Source organism: Rhagoletis pomonella, unplaced genomic scaffold, assembly GCF_013731165.1.
Source record: "Rhagoletis pomonella isolate Grant_MI unplaced genomic scaffold, Rhpom_1.0 Rhpom_scaffold_00011, whole genome shotgun sequence".
In the NCBI taxonomy this organism is placed as follows: Eukaryota; Metazoa; Arthropoda; class Insecta; order Diptera; family Tephritidae; genus Rhagoletis; species Rhagoletis pomonella.
Window position 1 is genome coordinate 8,812,186 of NW_023458565.1, and position 16,878 is coordinate 8,829,063.

General features: G+C 34.7%; 1 protein-coding gene across 1 annotated transcript in view; it reads left to right on the forward strand.

The window, feature by feature from the left end:
* LOC118747146 (band 7 protein AGAP004871-like) overlaps window positions 1-16,878 on the forward strand; it is a gene marked incomplete at its 3' end in the record, with an annotated part of 339,213 nt that overhangs the window by 305,200 nt on the left and 17,135 nt on the right. The window contains exons 4-6 of the mRNA XM_036481133.1: window positions 2,649-2,758; window positions 3,910-3,982; window positions 10,266-10,348. Of these exons, the coding sequence (XP_036337026.1) occupies window positions 2,649-2,758; window positions 3,910-3,982; window positions 10,266-10,348 (266 nt within the window). The remainder of the gene's footprint in view (window positions 1-2,648; window positions 2,759-3,909; window positions 3,983-10,265; window positions 10,349-16,878) is intronic.

Below are 16,878 nucleotides of genomic sequence, written 5' to 3' on the forward strand. Positions count from 1 at the left end.
TTCTTTATTTGAAACGTTAGATTGGTCCATGACATTTACTTTTTGAAGATAATTTCATTTAAATGTTGACCGCGGCTGCGTCTTACGTGGTCCATTCGGAAAGTCCAATTTTGGGCAACTTTTTCGAGCATTTCGGCCGGAATAGCCCGAATTTCTTCGGAAATGTTGTCTTCCAAAGCTGGAATAGTTGCTGGCTTATTTCTGTAGACTTTAGACTTGACGTAGCCCCACAAAAAATAGTCTAAAGGCGTCAAATCGCATGATCTTGGTGGCCAACTTACCGGTCCATTTCTTGAGATGAATTGTTCTCCGAAGTTTTCCCTCAAAATGGCCATAGAATCGCGAGCTGTGTGGCATGTAGCGCCATCTTGTTGAAACCACATGTCAACCAAGTTCAGTTCTTCCATTTTTGGCAACAAAAAGTTTGTTAGCATCGAACGATAGCGATCGCCATTCACCGTAACGTTGCGTCCAACAGCATCTTTGAAAAAATACGGTCCAATGATTCCACCAGCGTACAAACCACACCAAACAGTGCATTTTTCGGGATGCATGGGCAGTTCTTGAACGGCTTCTGGTTGCTCTTCACTCCAAATGCGGCAATTTTGCTTATTTACGAAGCCATTCAACCAGAAATGAGCCTCATCGCTGAACAAAATTTGTCGATAAAAAAGCGGATTTTCTGCCAACTTTTTTTGGTAATAAAATTCAATGATTTGCAAGCGTTGCTCGTTAGTAAGTCTATTCATGATGAAATGTCAAAGCATACTGAGCATCTTTCTCTTTGACACCATGTCTGAAATCCCACGTGATCTGTCGAATACTAATGCATGAAAATCCTAACCTCAAAAAAAATCACCCGTTACAAACTTAGCTATAAAAAGAAACAATCGGTAATGCGACAGTGATAAACCGCAGCTCAGTGAATGAAATCGTGGATATTCGAAAAAATCAAAAACTATTTTTCCAAGTACTGAGGCAATATTTCCCATTCTACTTAAGGCATAGAGAAAGTATTAAAGGTTGGGGAAATGAAGGTGTGATGGGAACTAAATGCTCCTCCGCAAACGTATCAGGCTTTTTCATGAGTCTTAGCAGTTTGTCGAGGGAAAGAGTAGTAGTTTGTTGTTTGCCCATTCTTAATAAATTCGACCTAAAAATGTACCGCCTAAGTCTGGTGAACTTCAGAAATATCTCACAAATAGAATAGAAATATCTCAGAAATATGTCACAATTCAGAAAAAATTAAACCTTAGAGGCTGTTTTACTAATAAAACTGTGCGAAAAAAAAACAGGAAGTCTCAAAACATTCAAAACAGTCAATCTACTCCCGCAGCGATTTATTTTTCTCTCTAGCGTGAGGTTCTTTTTAAAGGAATTTGAAATTTCAAAGATATGGTTAAATCAAAAAATTGTTTTAAATATTCTGTATTTTTTTCATAAATGCATTTGCAATACCAAATGAAGGAGAAAATTCTGTAGAATTAAAATAATAAAGGAATGGGTGGTGGTAAGAAAATAATGTTAAAAGGACAAAATTCTAGATATTCTTTTTTCAGGAGTTATTTTTAAAATTCTTATTATTTTTAAGGGATATTTTTACCCATTTAAGCATTTATTTTCCTTTTATAAGGATACTTTTGTGCTACTTTTTTAATGATATTACTATCCTTTTTTAAGAATATTTAAAGTTATTTATCTTTTAAAGGGATGCTTATATATACATATAGAAAATCCTTTTATAAGTATATATCAAAATTTTAATATTTTTATAAGGAAAAATTTTAAGGATATTATTGCGTTATTTATTCATTTATAAGGATATATTTATTCCCTATAAAAAAACCATATTCTTTTATTTTTTTAAATTTATTTATACTACAAGTAGCAAAATTCACAATTTTTCAAATACTGAATTCAAGGCGAATTCATATAAGTAAAAATAACGTGCATTTTCTTATTGCCTTTTGGTACTTTAGAAAAAAGTTTAAACTTTTTAATGTTACAAAATTTTCGCTTTTATTGCATAACTATATTGATATTCTACATTGCCCAGAATTCTCTAAATAATTTTTTGAAGTAATTTTATTTTTGATATTTCAAAGTTCTTTTAAAAAATCCTGACATCAGAGTGAAAAACGGAAAACGCAGTTCTATTTTTGGTCCCTAGTTTCGTGAATATATTGATTTGGTGTAAAAAAAGAACACAAATTAGTTTTAAAAAATTAATTTAAATTTGATGGTATATGTAAGCAAGTAATAACCTACCAAAAATGCTTGAATGCTGCAATTTTTAACCGACTTCACAAAAAGGAGAAGGTCATCAATTCGTCGGAATCTTTTTTTTTATTGTATGTTACCGCATAACTTTGGACCACGTTAACTGATTTCTATTATTCTTTTTTTTAAAGGAAAGGTGTTACCATGGAGAAATTAACGATAATCTGAAATTTGTATATGAGTATTGAAGTCGGTTTTGTTTTTTGCTTAAAAATTATTTGTTTTTAATTTCACTTTTATCATTCCAACTTACTAAATAAATGATTTAGGTCTAAATTAACATCTAATAAAAAACAATCCAAAACTTTAAATGCATTTATGTGAACATGTTCAATTTACTAATTCTTTCCCGCAATTTCATTTTACAGCCGAGGAAGAAATTAGCGATAAGGCCTCAACGTGTGGGAAGCTGCTGATAATTCTATCTTGCGCACTTGTCGTACTCACATTGCCGTTCAGTTTGTTCGTTTGCTTTAAGGTAAGTACGCCATGAATTATGTGCTTGTACAGACACGCACATGCAAGCAAAGTATATACCCTGCAAGAAATCAAATCGGTTCGGTACTCGCGCCGAACTAGCTTGACAGGGGACGGTACTGGTTCTTCATCTATCCTAAATCGATGCTTTCAACTACGAAGCGGCAGTTGACCCCCTCTGCAGAGCTTCTGAACTCATTCTGGACGGGTTCTTTTTGGACAGATATGGAACCATAAGCTTTTTATGAGAAAAAAATTTTTTAAGATTCTCGTTTTGGAGAGTTTTTGGTTTTTCCTTCTCTTTTACAGATTTTATTAAATTTTTTTATTCTTATTTTATTTTTATTAAGTTAAGTTAAGTAGCAATTTCAATTTATTAAAAATACGAAAATTCACAACTGCCCCCACCGCGACCAACGGTGTTAGAGTCCGAGGTCTTCGCGTGGAGCTTTTTTCATATTGTGCTAGAAGTTAGAATTTATATGTTTACTTCTCAGCTCTCAGATGCTAAATGTGAGTAAATTTGACGGCAGCGGAAGTGTCAACTGTTCCGCTCTGCCAGCCGTTTTTCAGTAGTTCAGTGACAGTTCTAAAAATTTTTATGATGGAACTAGCGCTTTGCCAGACTGTCTCTTAAGTTTCCTACAGGGTACATATGTATGTATGTTGTGGAGGTGTGCATCTGCAGCTGCTTAAAAATCCACATTAAAAGCGATATATAGTTCAGCAGTGGCGCTAGTTGCTCCTCGGTTAAGGCAATCAAAATAGCAAAGCTGCAAATGAATGGAATAATAAATGATCTTTACACCTTTCCAACTGAATGCATTTAGCCAGCAGCTATCGGTGAACAGGTAGAAACCAACAACAGCACTGGCAACAGCAGTTGCAGCTTTGAAAATCATTTATTTTATTGCTTTGCAGTTTTAGCTGTCTGCGAGAGAAGCTTTTGTGTTCGACTACCGCTGCCCCAACTTGCTGGCCTACCTAACTATGTACTCTAGCAACAGCTGCCATTACCACTAACATTGCAGACGCATGCCGACGACACACATTTACAAACACACACAAACAATCTTTTCAAATAACTATGCCATTCATGCGCATAATTTTTATTATTCTTCTTCCCATTCTTCATATCTTTTAAAATTACAGGTCGTTCAGGAATATGAACGTGCTGTCATATTTCGTTTGGGTCGTCTTATGCAGGGAGGCGCCAAGGGTCCTGGTGAGTATAAGTATTTGTAAGAATATGAGTATGGTTGAAAATATGTAAGTTGAATGTGAGTGATGTACATAGATTCAAGCAAGCGCTACTGAAATCATTATACTTGCGATTTATCAGAAGCACGCTAGGAAATTGTGCCTTTAAAATTATATCCGTACTTTTTATTAAATAAAGTCTCATATTTATATAAGTACTATCGTATAAGTTGAAGCGAAAATCGTTGAAATATTTAAAGCAATTTCTTTGAGGTAATTTAGTGTAGAGGAATTTTGTTTGATTCCGTGAATGTGAAATGTTTGAAATCACTCGAGACTTAGAACTCCACTACTTAATATGGCTCTGCTCAGTAACATATTATAAAATGGCTTTCCTGCAAATATGTACCTTAAAAATATTTTTTTTTTTGAACTTCACAAACTTACGAAATTTTGAAATTTCAAAATGAATTACCTCCGCCAAGAATGGATAGCTAATAAGGACGAAATTTGAGGATGGGGACGTGGTTTTATTAGTCCTTAACGTATATTTTTTTTTAAAATAAATATCGGGAATTTTCAAGGATATTCAAGTATAAAATTTTAAAGGGGCATTTTTAATACCAATTCGTCCTTCTGCACCAAAGAAATTAATGTTTTCGGAAAGCATCTCTGTGAGCTAAAGGACTAGGCCCAACAATACAAGACGCAACCACTGCAACCGACTCTGGCAGCCCATAAACGGAATTTAAGCGGAGTCTGTCGCAACCTACACCAACTCCCGACTTGTGAATGCCATTAAACGAGAACAAACCTCGACCATTGACGAGATAGAACTTCAAGTAGCACGGGAGACCCGCGCATCGCTGGCACAACTTCAGTCTAGCTACTGCAGCAGACTCAACTCTTCTGGACGCCGAGGTACTCAATGTATGTCACGCGTGTGGTTAGTCTTCGCATTATACCAAATATTTTAGCCCACATAACTCAACTCAATTAACATCCCTCTACCTCAGGTCCGACTCCGTCCGTGAGGCACGCTTCCTGGGCCTAGCGTTAACTGAGCTTGACGACAACGATTGACGAACAATCCTATCTAGACAGCTAGCTGCTACAACAAAACTCTTTGATATGTTTTTATATCAATTCGGGTTGGGCGAAAGCATGTCGGCCAATTGAAATTTTGGCCTTGTCTGTGTGATCTTGTGATCTGCGTTAAATACATACCGCACGCAAATACCTTTCAAACATTTAGTATACAGTTCGCTCGAAAATTTTGTGCGAAAGTTTGAAACCCATCGTAAATTAACTGATTGGACCTTATCAATATAGCTTTACATTTTGTAACGTTAGCTTAATCTGGCTGGCTGTGCGCCTTTTAGGGACCAGTTGGTAGCTAGCGATGGCCTGGTAAGTCAAGAATATGCCTGATATTCACAATTTTTTGCTCGGGCACTATTTCTGGCTTCTCAAGGCTTAAGTCCTCATCTTCATAATCCAAAAACCACACTCTCAGTGCCTACGCATTTACGGCGACATCCACCGATGCTGAGATCTTTGGAAAGATTCTGCATAAGATTTATAGTTAGACTTATTAGCACAGGCAACTGGAACCCAAAAATATAGTTTGAAGAACTGTTTGAGTGTAAATACCCTTCGACTTTGTACCATAAGAATCGAAGACTCAATTGACTAAATCCTCTAACCCAGGAGCAAATTCGAAAAAAAATCAGAAAAGTTCTCTATCTTCACGATAAAATACATAAAAAGTTCCCTTTTTCGATTAATGTGCGTTAATGACTATAATTATTGGGGAAGACAATTTCCAAATGGGCATTGCCGCCACATTTAACGTCCATGCACACATGAACATACATACATATGTAAGGACATAAGAAAGTATGGGCCACGTACATACATATATTGTCATCGACAGCAGCTGCCACTGTTGCGGCTGCAGGAGCGCAATGGCAATTTGTGTTAATTGCAGCACTTGATCCAATTCTTCAGCATTTTTCGAGGCGATGTGAAGCAGCACCGCCAGCCGACATTCGTTTGTGGTAAAAAGTTTTGTTTGCCATCGCCGGCGACACCATTCACTTCGCTCGGTCGCTTGATGCTATGTTAAGTATGTACATATGTACAATGCCTATATGGGGGGTTCCATACCCAAACGGACGGGATTCACACTTCATGTGTTTGATTTGTTTCAAATTTTTAGGGTTGATGCATAAACATAAATAATAAACAAATATGAAATTTGAGCTTCATTAACAAATTTTTGAAAACTTTACATAATTAATTTTAATAGTTTTCCAAAAATCTAGAGAACGGGTTGAGAAAAAAATTTGAAAAAATCGCACATACACACATCAAAATTCCCTACGAAAAGAAATATTTTTAAAAATTTGTTTTCTTGAAAATGACAAAAATGAGTATATTACAAATTTACAAATTTTTTAAATTTTTTTATTTTTTTTTTTGAGTATGCACTTTTGTAGCCCATTAAATTCTAGTATAGAAAAGTGCAAAGTTTAAGCTACCGCAAAATTGCGTTGATTTTTAACATTTTTTATGCTGACGGCTTTTTGCACTTTTCCTTATGGAAGAAAATGCGCAAAACCGTTTTCAAAGAAAATTAAAAAGTTGACGCCAGTTGTTTACTCGCTTATAACTTGCACTTGATTATACTAGAATTTATTGGGCTACAAAACTGCATACTCAAAAAATTCAAAAAAAATTAAAAAAAAAATGTGTAAATTTGTAATGTACTCATTTTTCTGAACTTCTATGTAAAAAAAATTCGTAACTCAAATTATTGTAGAGTGCATCCGATAATGCGATACCTAAATACTGCGCAATACTCAGAGCTAAAATTGTGATTTTTTAAATTTTTTTGTTTTTAGATGGCATATTTTCAAAAATAAATTTTTTTAGCAAAACATTTGTATGTGAAAAATTTTTCAAGAAAAAAATTTTTAATATTTATTTTCATTGGGAATTTTGATGTGCGTATGTGTGATTTTTTTCAAATTATTTCCTCGCCCCTTCTCGAGATATTTGGAAAAATATTAAATGGATTTGTTTTTGTTTATTTATTGTTTATGTTTATGCATCAACCCTAAAAATTTGAAACAAATCAAACACATGAAGTGTGAACGCCGTCCGTTCGGGTATGGAACGTCCCATATATAGCTGACGATAATGCACACAGGCACACATACTACATAAATACTAACAAACAGCCCAGAAGTCGCATGAGTATGTATGTGCATTCGACGATGCAAACATGCCTTTGCATATTTCTGCTTTTACATAAGTGTTGGAGTGAATATGGAAGCACAGTGACTCACACAAGTATTCACGTATTTTTTTTTTTAAATATTCACGCTTTCCAAGTTAAAGTTTTTTTTTGTTATTTATCTAAATTTCAGCCAAAACCGAATAAATCAGAGCTTCAAACCTTATACAAAATTTAGGGAAATTCACTACAATTATACTAAAATTTTGAGCTTTTTATTCCGAATATTTACGACATTTTTGTGTATGCACTTTTATAGGCCATACAATTTTAGTCTCGTTTAAAGTTTATTGCGACTAAAATGTCGCATTGATTTTTAATATTTTTTTTGGTGGTGAATTTTTGCACTTTTTCAATGTAAGTAGGAATTTCTTATGTAATAAAATACGGGAAACCGTTCGCAGGAAAATTTCAAAAATTCAACGCCAGTTTTTGTAAATGGTACTTATTAATTAAAAAAAAAACGTAGTCACCACAAAAAGAATTATTAAAAATCAACGCGTTTTTACCAGCTTGAAACTTGCAATTCATGAGACTGAAATTGTATGTATACTGCATGCATGAAAATGTTGCAAAGATTCAGATTAGACCGCTTGGAATTTTGAAATTTCCTAAATTTTGTATAAAGTTTAAAACTCTGATTTATTTGGTGTTGGCAAAAGCTTGGACAATATTTGTATAGAAAAACAATAAAAAAAAAATTTATCTTAAAAAACATTCTAATAATATATAAAAAATAAGTCAACACGTGAACACTAGTGAGTCACTGTATGTATGCTTAGCATTTGGCATTGCCATCGTGCGCGCGTTGCGTTTATTCTCAGAGTCTTTTGTGTTGTTAAGCGTTCTTGTTCTCGCTGTAGCTGTCGTTGTCGTTGTCGCTGTCGCACTCTTTACTGCTATTGTTGCTGCTGTTGTTGCAGCCGTTCCATATACATATTTCTTCAGCGGTGTTCGCACTGTTGTGTTTCTTTTTCGCGTCCTTGTTAGTTCAGCCTCCTGCTTGGTGTTTTGGTGTTAGTGTCGCTACAAGGAGGTCGTAGGGGGGACGGACGTTGCAACAAAGTTGTTGTGCTCAATTGGCCACAAAAGCATAAATTGCGCACATTTTAGTGTCAAATGTGAAATGGTAATTTTTTTGCAAAGAAAGGTCGCAAGAAAGCTAAGGATGTCACTAGCATTTAATTAACACTTCTTTGTCTAATTAACTTTAATTATACAAAACTGTGCATTGTTATGCATTTTAAAGTGGCCATATAATTAACATAAATTGCATACGTATATGATGGTTATAGTGCATACATATGGGACGATTCACATCGGCCGACACAGAGCTCTGCCCTAAATTGCAATCAATTAAAATAAATGCAGTCTGTCAACTAAAATGTGGGAAATTAAAAAATTCAAAATGGCGTCTTCACTGCTCCGCTTTAAAGACGCTATTTTTGCGAGAAGGCGAATATACTTATCCATTTCTTTCTGAAATCGATCTTTTTAATTCAAAATGGCGGATCCATTATGGCAGAAGAGTTTTTAAATATTTCCGGATTCTCCTTTAGAATTCGTTATTCGGTGGCTATCGGGGTCGGATCTATATCAGAAAAACAACGAATTTTTCCATTGATGCTGAAGGGCTTAGGTTCTTCTACACCGCTGCAATTCCAGACCTAAAATATTAGCTAGAAAGAACTAACTAATGCAGGTATTATACAAATAGTTAACCCCTATATAATTCAAATTAACTCTGCTGTTTAGCCTCCAGTCATTTCTTTCTCCACGAACCTTCAGACAAACGCACTCTCAGATAATGAAACAATGAGAAACACAAATATGTAAATAAGAAGATTTATTGAAATTTTTCGATAAAAAAAAAGCCAAATATATACAGTCATCAAGTATTTAGTTATCCAAAGTTATCCAAATTTATCAAGTCATCGAAGTTTATAGTTGTCGAAATTTATCGGGCTATCCATGATTATTGGGTTATCGGAATGTATCGAGTTATTCAAATTGATCAATGTTTATTGAGTTATTGAAATTTATCAAAGCACAAATTTACCGACAGTTTGCGAGTTCCAAAATTTATTTAATTATAGAAAATTTGGCGAGTTAGTTAAATTTATCACGTTATCGATATTTATTGAAGTATCAACATATATAAAAACTGCGAAATTTCAATGAGCTATCGAAGTTTATCGAATTAACAAAATATATGGAGTTATCATTAAATATCGAGTTTTCGCCTTATCGAACTATCGATATTTACTCATTTATCGAAATTTGTTCGTAGTTGGCGTAAATTTTCAGTTTACGTAATCGACGTCATTGAAATTTTCAAAGTATATCGATTTATCAAAAGTTCTTGGGTAATATAAGTTTATCGAGTTATCATTATTTATCGAATTTAATGGAGTTACCATGATGAATCGAGTTATCGAAAGATATCGGAATTTAGTTAGCTATCGAAATATTCGATTTTATCGAGTTACTGATACATATCGTGACATCTAAATTTTTGACGAAGACAATTACGAATCCAAAAACGAATACGCAGAGCAACCGAAGGCAAACACGAATACGAAGTAGAATCCGGCGGCGAATGCGAAGATTGAAGCGAATAGTTATACGAAAGAGAAAACGAATACGAATAGTTTTACGTGAGCGAAGACGGAGATGTAAAGATTTAAAAGTAAAAGTCACTGACTTATTTTAATTGATGACTTTTTTAAATAAAAGTCTTCGATAACTGTTATCTAAGACATACAATAGAAAAATCAAAAAATAACTGTTATTTGCAGATTATTTAGTTAAAAATCAAAAATAATTGTTACTTTGGATTTATAAAAAGAATCAAAGATAGTTACAGAAAGTTGAAAAAAAAATAAAAAATACAAAAATAAACCCAAATTCAAATTTAAAAATCCAAGCACCATATTTAGAACACATTTCTTTTTAAAAAGACTTTTTAATATGCTTGAATTGAATTTAAATTTATCACATCCCACAGGTATCTTCTTCATTTTGCCCTGCATTGACTCGTATGCCCGCGTGGACCTGCGTACGCGCACCTACGATGTCCCACCACAGGAGGTAAGTTTGCAAAAAGCATCAAAATCTTGCAATCACTTCCAATGCTTTCATATCACTGACTGGTGATTAAATGTATATGTAGTTGCAATGCAAATGTAAGTCGTTTTGTGAAAGGCAACAAACATATTCACCAAAGGTCCAGGCGTTAATATTTAATTATTTTGTCTATATTGAAAATGCACAAAAAAAAAATAATTAAATTATTCCTGGAAAATGAGAGAGAGAGAGAGAGTAATTAAATTGTTTGTAAAACATGTAGCAAGACTCATGTGTACACACGCACACACATACAGACAAGTGAACACGCACGCATTTTTATGTACAGCTACACAGTAGTACCGAATGAACGGTAAAGCTTACATTGTACCAAACGCCACCGGTCTAGGAGTTGACATCTGGCTTTTCATTTAGATACACACAAAGTTACTCATACGCCACCGGCGACACGCATTATAAATCAATTTATTTTCAAATTGTGTTTCGTTGTTTAACAAAATTGAACACTAAAGCCTTTCATAACTATTTAATGGGTATTCACATTGGCGAATTGCTTAAGTGTTTTTTTGCTAAAAAAAAAAAAATGTTTTTTTTTTATCGGTATGTAATTGTTTTTTATATCGCTTTCGCCATACATATTTGCATTTTGTATTATTGTGAATACCCTTATTAACCTTTCTTACAATATTTCTTGTTAATTTCCCCTTCTGCCGCAATAAATTTAAATGCTGCATACATTTTTTCTTATGCCAGTCAACTGATAGTCAAATTGTGTTTAGTTTGCTTAACATGTGATACATACACCGGCACATACACATACATACATAGTCACTCAGTGCATGTCAGTGTGTTCGTTTATGTGTTCCCTTCAAAAGCTCTCCTGCATTTTTGCGTCTATAAAAATCCTTTTTTATTAACACGTTTGTTGGTGTTGTAAAAATAATATTAAGTCATAGTTACTTCTGTTCTGTTTGGTTTTTTATATTTTAATTGTAAAGTTTTTGAATATTAATTTTTAATCGATTTAATCACTTCTTTATCTTTGATTTAAAGTACTGACTTATATTAATTTTGTTTGTTTTTTATTTACCTTTTCCAACGTATAAAGCTTAAAATTATAAATGTAATAAACCAAAACCTATAATTATTTTTATAATTAGTTTGGCATAAACTTCCAAAAAAAAAAATTTTGGTATATACTAGATTTGACGCAAATAGGTCAAGCGATTAAAAAAAGGCTAATTAAGGAACTTTAATAATCTGAGCCTGCATAATACTTAAATGGCATATAATCACTGATCAGCAACTGAATCAACTGATTTTCTTACCTGTAATTCCTAACTACTAATTAATATTAAATGCTCGACGCGGGATCCTTTACAATTGTCCTAGAGAAGGAAGATTCATGGAGGATCATTACAATACCAAATGCTAGAGTGTTAGTCTTATTCCGATCGCATTGCAGGATTTTTTCAAGAGATTCTACATTTTTTGCTGACGCTTTGATAACTTCTGAAAATTCTGTTCTTTCGGAACGAAAAAAGACACTGCCTTCATTCATTTTGTATTGCTCCTCGACAATATTTGACTTTTGCGCATACATATTTCTTTCTTATAAGTTAAAATTCCACCGGCTTCAGAACGAAGGAAGTCCTTTTCTTCCGGACTTAACCCCTAATTATACATCATTGGCTTCTACAGAAAGGTATCCATCACCTTCGTCGCAAACTTCAAAAAAAAAACGTTCCCTTGACATTCTCGAGTAGGGCCAATTTGTTTTTCTTTTTCAGAAAACAGTTCAAGTATAAAGGGAAATATATAATCTGCCGGTTTTCATAAGTCGAAATAACGAAAATCGTCAACACAGTTTAGCGCGCGTACCTACTGTATTTAAAATTTCTACAGCTTGTTTCTGAATTTTTTTTTTGATTACTTAATTCATTGCTGTTTTCTGTTCATATTTTTTTCACAGTCATAGGACTGAATGATGATAGTTCCACGGATGAAAATGAAAAATAAAATAATTAAGGCTTATAATAATATGTGTTTCGTTACCAGTACATTTCAAAAGCGAACTATTTTTTTTAAACCCAAAAAAAAAAAACAAAAAACAGTCACAAGGCTATACTCGAGCGCTTCAGATATTAATAGTGAATAAACCAAAGCTGCCCGAATGAAGCTATCATTCAATAATCTGACGATTCAGATGTGACGCAAGCTCGTGGTGTCTCCTTGAAGATGCGAAAAAAATAGTCCTATTGACATACTCGAGCGTGTTAGATTTTTATACAGACGAATCATCTCGATGGCCTGTTCATGCTCTTCCATAATATGACAATTATGACAGTCGTATCTCTTTCTGGCAATCCTATGGGGCTTAATGCAAAGCCACGCAGCTTTTATACCCTTTTCAGTTTTTTGCTTAACTCTTTAGTCAATTAACGATTTGTTTTGGCATTAGACCTTTTATTTTTTTAATTTTTAAATTTGTGTCTTGTTTTATTATTATAACTGATTTTTTATTTTTAATTTTATTTATTTTTTCATTAAATAAATGTGTATTACATATTTCTGTGTTCACTTTACATGCCCGTCACCCTAACCTAACTTTTTCCACATAGCAAAATAAAGTATTTTCTCGTAGGTACTACTAGATATGTATACTACTGAATACATATTATAAACTACTCTACATAACACCGCATTTGTATTGCATACGGCTATCTCTTCTTCTTCCTCTTCAACTATTTTTTAAATAATTCCAAATATTGTAATCAACCCACTAAATGTGTTGCTGTAACTATTTTTAACGCTATTGCATACCTATCTACTAACTATATGCATATGTATGTATGTATGCCTTGAGTCGAATTCTAAACCCCCGTTCCCCTTTTGATTACATACATACACACATACACTACACTTTATTGGAGTTTTCCCTTTTTTTCAACCGACCAACTAAACGCGTTGGAAGCCAGTGTTGTTTATTTTTCTGAATTCCCTTTTTTCTGTTTTGTATTTTTTTTTTCGACCACATTTTAACAAAGAAATTTAAAAAATTAAAAAAATAAAAATCAAAAAAAAAAATAAAACATAAATCGCTGTGGTGCATTTCTGCGTGGACTGCGCACTAAAAGCACGCTGTTGTTGTTGTGGTGCTCATGTGTATGTGTGTCTGTATTTGTGCACCGATTCACAAACTGCATGCAACTAAACAAAAAACCGTAAAACAGGAGATACACAAAAGAAATCTGTTACGAAAATTCCAAAGCAAACAATAAGCGGATTAATAAAGGATTAAAAAGAGAGAAATCAAAAAACTTAAAGCAGAAAAAATAACAAAAAAAAAACGAATATTACAGAGCGCAGCACATGGAGATTAAAAACGTTCAAAATTGCATTTTTGCATTGGCAAATGCTGCCACACACAGCTTCTGCGCTTCGCAGCATCAACTCGAGTACATCGAAGTATGCTTTTTTAAAGGCAGCAACAACAACGTTTACAAGTATTGGCAGCCCTTTTGCTGCTGTTATTTTCCTTTTCCTTACATCCTTATATCCTTTCGCCCCCCCCGATTGCTCCGTTGGCGTTGGCACTCTTTAGGTGCCGCAAATCCGTGCGAATGAATGCCTTTGCATGCATTCAATTTCATTCAATACTTGACTGCCCTGGCAGTGAAATGCCAACTTTGTACAACACCAGCATGCAGATAAAAACACGAAAACTTCAGAAGCAGCAGCAGAAGTAATCGCTAACTGGAAAGAGCAAAGATAGTATGTCATTTAAGGCTATGCAATTTTGCGAAGAAGCCAAATCCAGTTAACGTCGACCGAAGACCGAAGACACGCCGAGTTGGTGCGCCTCAGCGCTGAAGCTGATGGTAGGTTAAAGATTTGACATTGCCACCATCTTGTCTTGCGGTGCAGAGGCATTGCTTTGTTGATTTTGCTGTTGTCAAGTTTGCTGCACAGGCGAAAGTTGCAGCATTCTGTAAGTGCTATCAAAAGTAGTGAGCGGTAAAAAAAAGAATTACATGCACTAAGCATCAAAAGTAAGTGTACACATTGTTGCAAGATAAAATGCGTACTTGATTGAAAAGAAGTAATAGTGATAACTCCATGATGACCAATAAAACTGAGTCCTGTGTTGAAATCCCTTTTTTTCATTGTAGTAGAGTAATTAATTTAATGTTGTAGGGAAAACCGGTTTATTTACAAGGCTACGCGGTCACGGAGAATTTGGCTGTTCAGATGAATGCCCATAGTGCAATCTCTTCCTGAAGTCATGCATTTTTGAATATTTTTTTTAACAACCCAGAAGCGCATAAAGAACTAAGAAAATGGAAAAGGAATGCACATATATAAATCAACTCTCTTGTGGCGATTTATCTTTATTCCACCAACGGCTATAGTCACTCCCTCGACGTGCAAGCCTTGGTCTTGCAATGACGAAACATTCACAAACCGAATGTTCTGCCGTGCGCCTCTCAAAAACAATATGACTGTGGTGAGATTTTGGTGGGATTGAATCATTTAGCATACCTTTGCACAGCGCATTTTATACAAATTCCTGCTGAAGGTTAATCACTTCTCAACGACTTTAACGAGAGTTCATACATTCCCTTCAAAAATCGTATAACAAAACTTGGTGACGATTCTCTGCGTCACTACTGCAGTTTGTGGTGCATAGTCTCAGAGTTGCCTGGGAAACTTTGCTCCACTCTGTACCTCTGGACCTGTTCTAAAGCATTATTACATACAAGAAACATGGCGCTCTTGCAAATTCTTGTCTTAACTTGCCTTTGATAACTATTTACTCTAATTGTTAGGCAGCCATGATAACAATGAATATGCATAGAATACAGACAAGGTCTTAATAAGTTAGCTTCTAATTAGTTGACTGACGTCATTTCCTATAAATTATTGCTTAAATCTCATTCTTCGAACAGAAAATTAAAAGAAGAAGGCACCACTCGACAAATGTGGCTCAACTTCAAAAAGAAAAGATGCGCTTATGGTTTGAATGGCATACGTTCACTGCCCAATGGGAAAGTAAGCCCACGATTTTTGATACAGTTGCCGCGTTGAGGAAGAAATTGATGGAATATAGCATTTTCTCTGTCACTTTCCTGCCCCAGCACGGCCAATAGACGCTGCTTTCACTTCTGCTGCTTTACTTCTTTGACTGTATGGCTGACCTAAATACATTCATGAGTTTTCAAAGTTTTTTTAATTAAGCCAGTTGAGCATATAAGCTATACAATTTGTACACAAGATTTCTTGTTAAATTACGCTCTCGCCAGCTAATAGATAGTTTTTGTAGCCAACTAGGCGCTAATTAAAAAAGTTTCATATTAATATTGTTTGAAGTATCTTCCTCTTGAAAGTATGATATGATATTGTCATTGTCCAAGCTGCTAAGCGATATAAATAGTACATATGTAGGTTATATATAGGACATAATTGCATTAAGAAAATTGAAGAAGGCGCACTTGGAAGAGTCCCTTGTAATAAGTAGCATTGAAAAAAATGGAAAGGATACAAAGAGAAACTATAAAGGTTAGAAAGAAGTAATACTTGAGCTCGAGAAAGCTATATTGCTAGGTAACATATAGCGAGATGATTCCACTTCGTTATTCACTATCTTCTGTATAGCGAAGTAGAGTCCCTACAGTCTCCTTACTCAGTGAAAACTCTTCAGGAGTGGCCTGTTTTTTCCCAACTCATTGGTGATGTAGCTTCGTGGTCTAGAACCCATACAAGTTTGAGAGCGAAGTTAAGCATTTCCTTACGATTTTCGAACCGATTATCAACAAGCTCGTGGATATCAGAATATATGTTTACCTCCTCGAAGTACCGCACTAAGGCTGGAGCCTAGATTTGAGGTTGATGGTGAGTTAGTCTCAGAAGCCACTTCCAACTACCTTCCCATCCTATTTTGTCCCATCCGTGAATGAGTTGATAGGACCTTGATGTCAATAGATGCAGAGCTCGTCGTCGCAGGAGACCCCTCCAGTTATATTTTCAGCCAACTCTGTCTTATCCTTTGTCTTACTTTGCGGTGATTTGGGTAGTTAAGAGTTCATTTGCGCTGTTGCTCAGTATCAGTGTGAAATAGTTGGTTCGGACTGAACTGAAATCCAACCTGTTAGATTTCCGCCGTCCTGCAAGGCTCTACATGGTAAATTGGTTTAATTATGGTGTCATAAAGCCGGTAAACAACTTTTGGTCCCACCGCTTGCCAACGGCCCTCTACGAACTGTTCTGACGCTGTTAAAGTATCGTTCCCGACATTTATATAACCATTTTAAGGTTTTTTAAAGAATTCTTTTTTTTTTCTAATTATGTTCAAGGCTTTTTCATGTTCAAACTGCCACTCTACCCAGTTTATAAAGTACTAGCAGACCCGGCGAACTTCGTCCCGCCCAAAATTTTTATATATTTTATTGAAACTTTTTGGGGCAACATTTTTACCAACAATTCACGTTAACGATTTCCATTGGCACATTTGTCTGCTAAGATTAAGGTTTGGT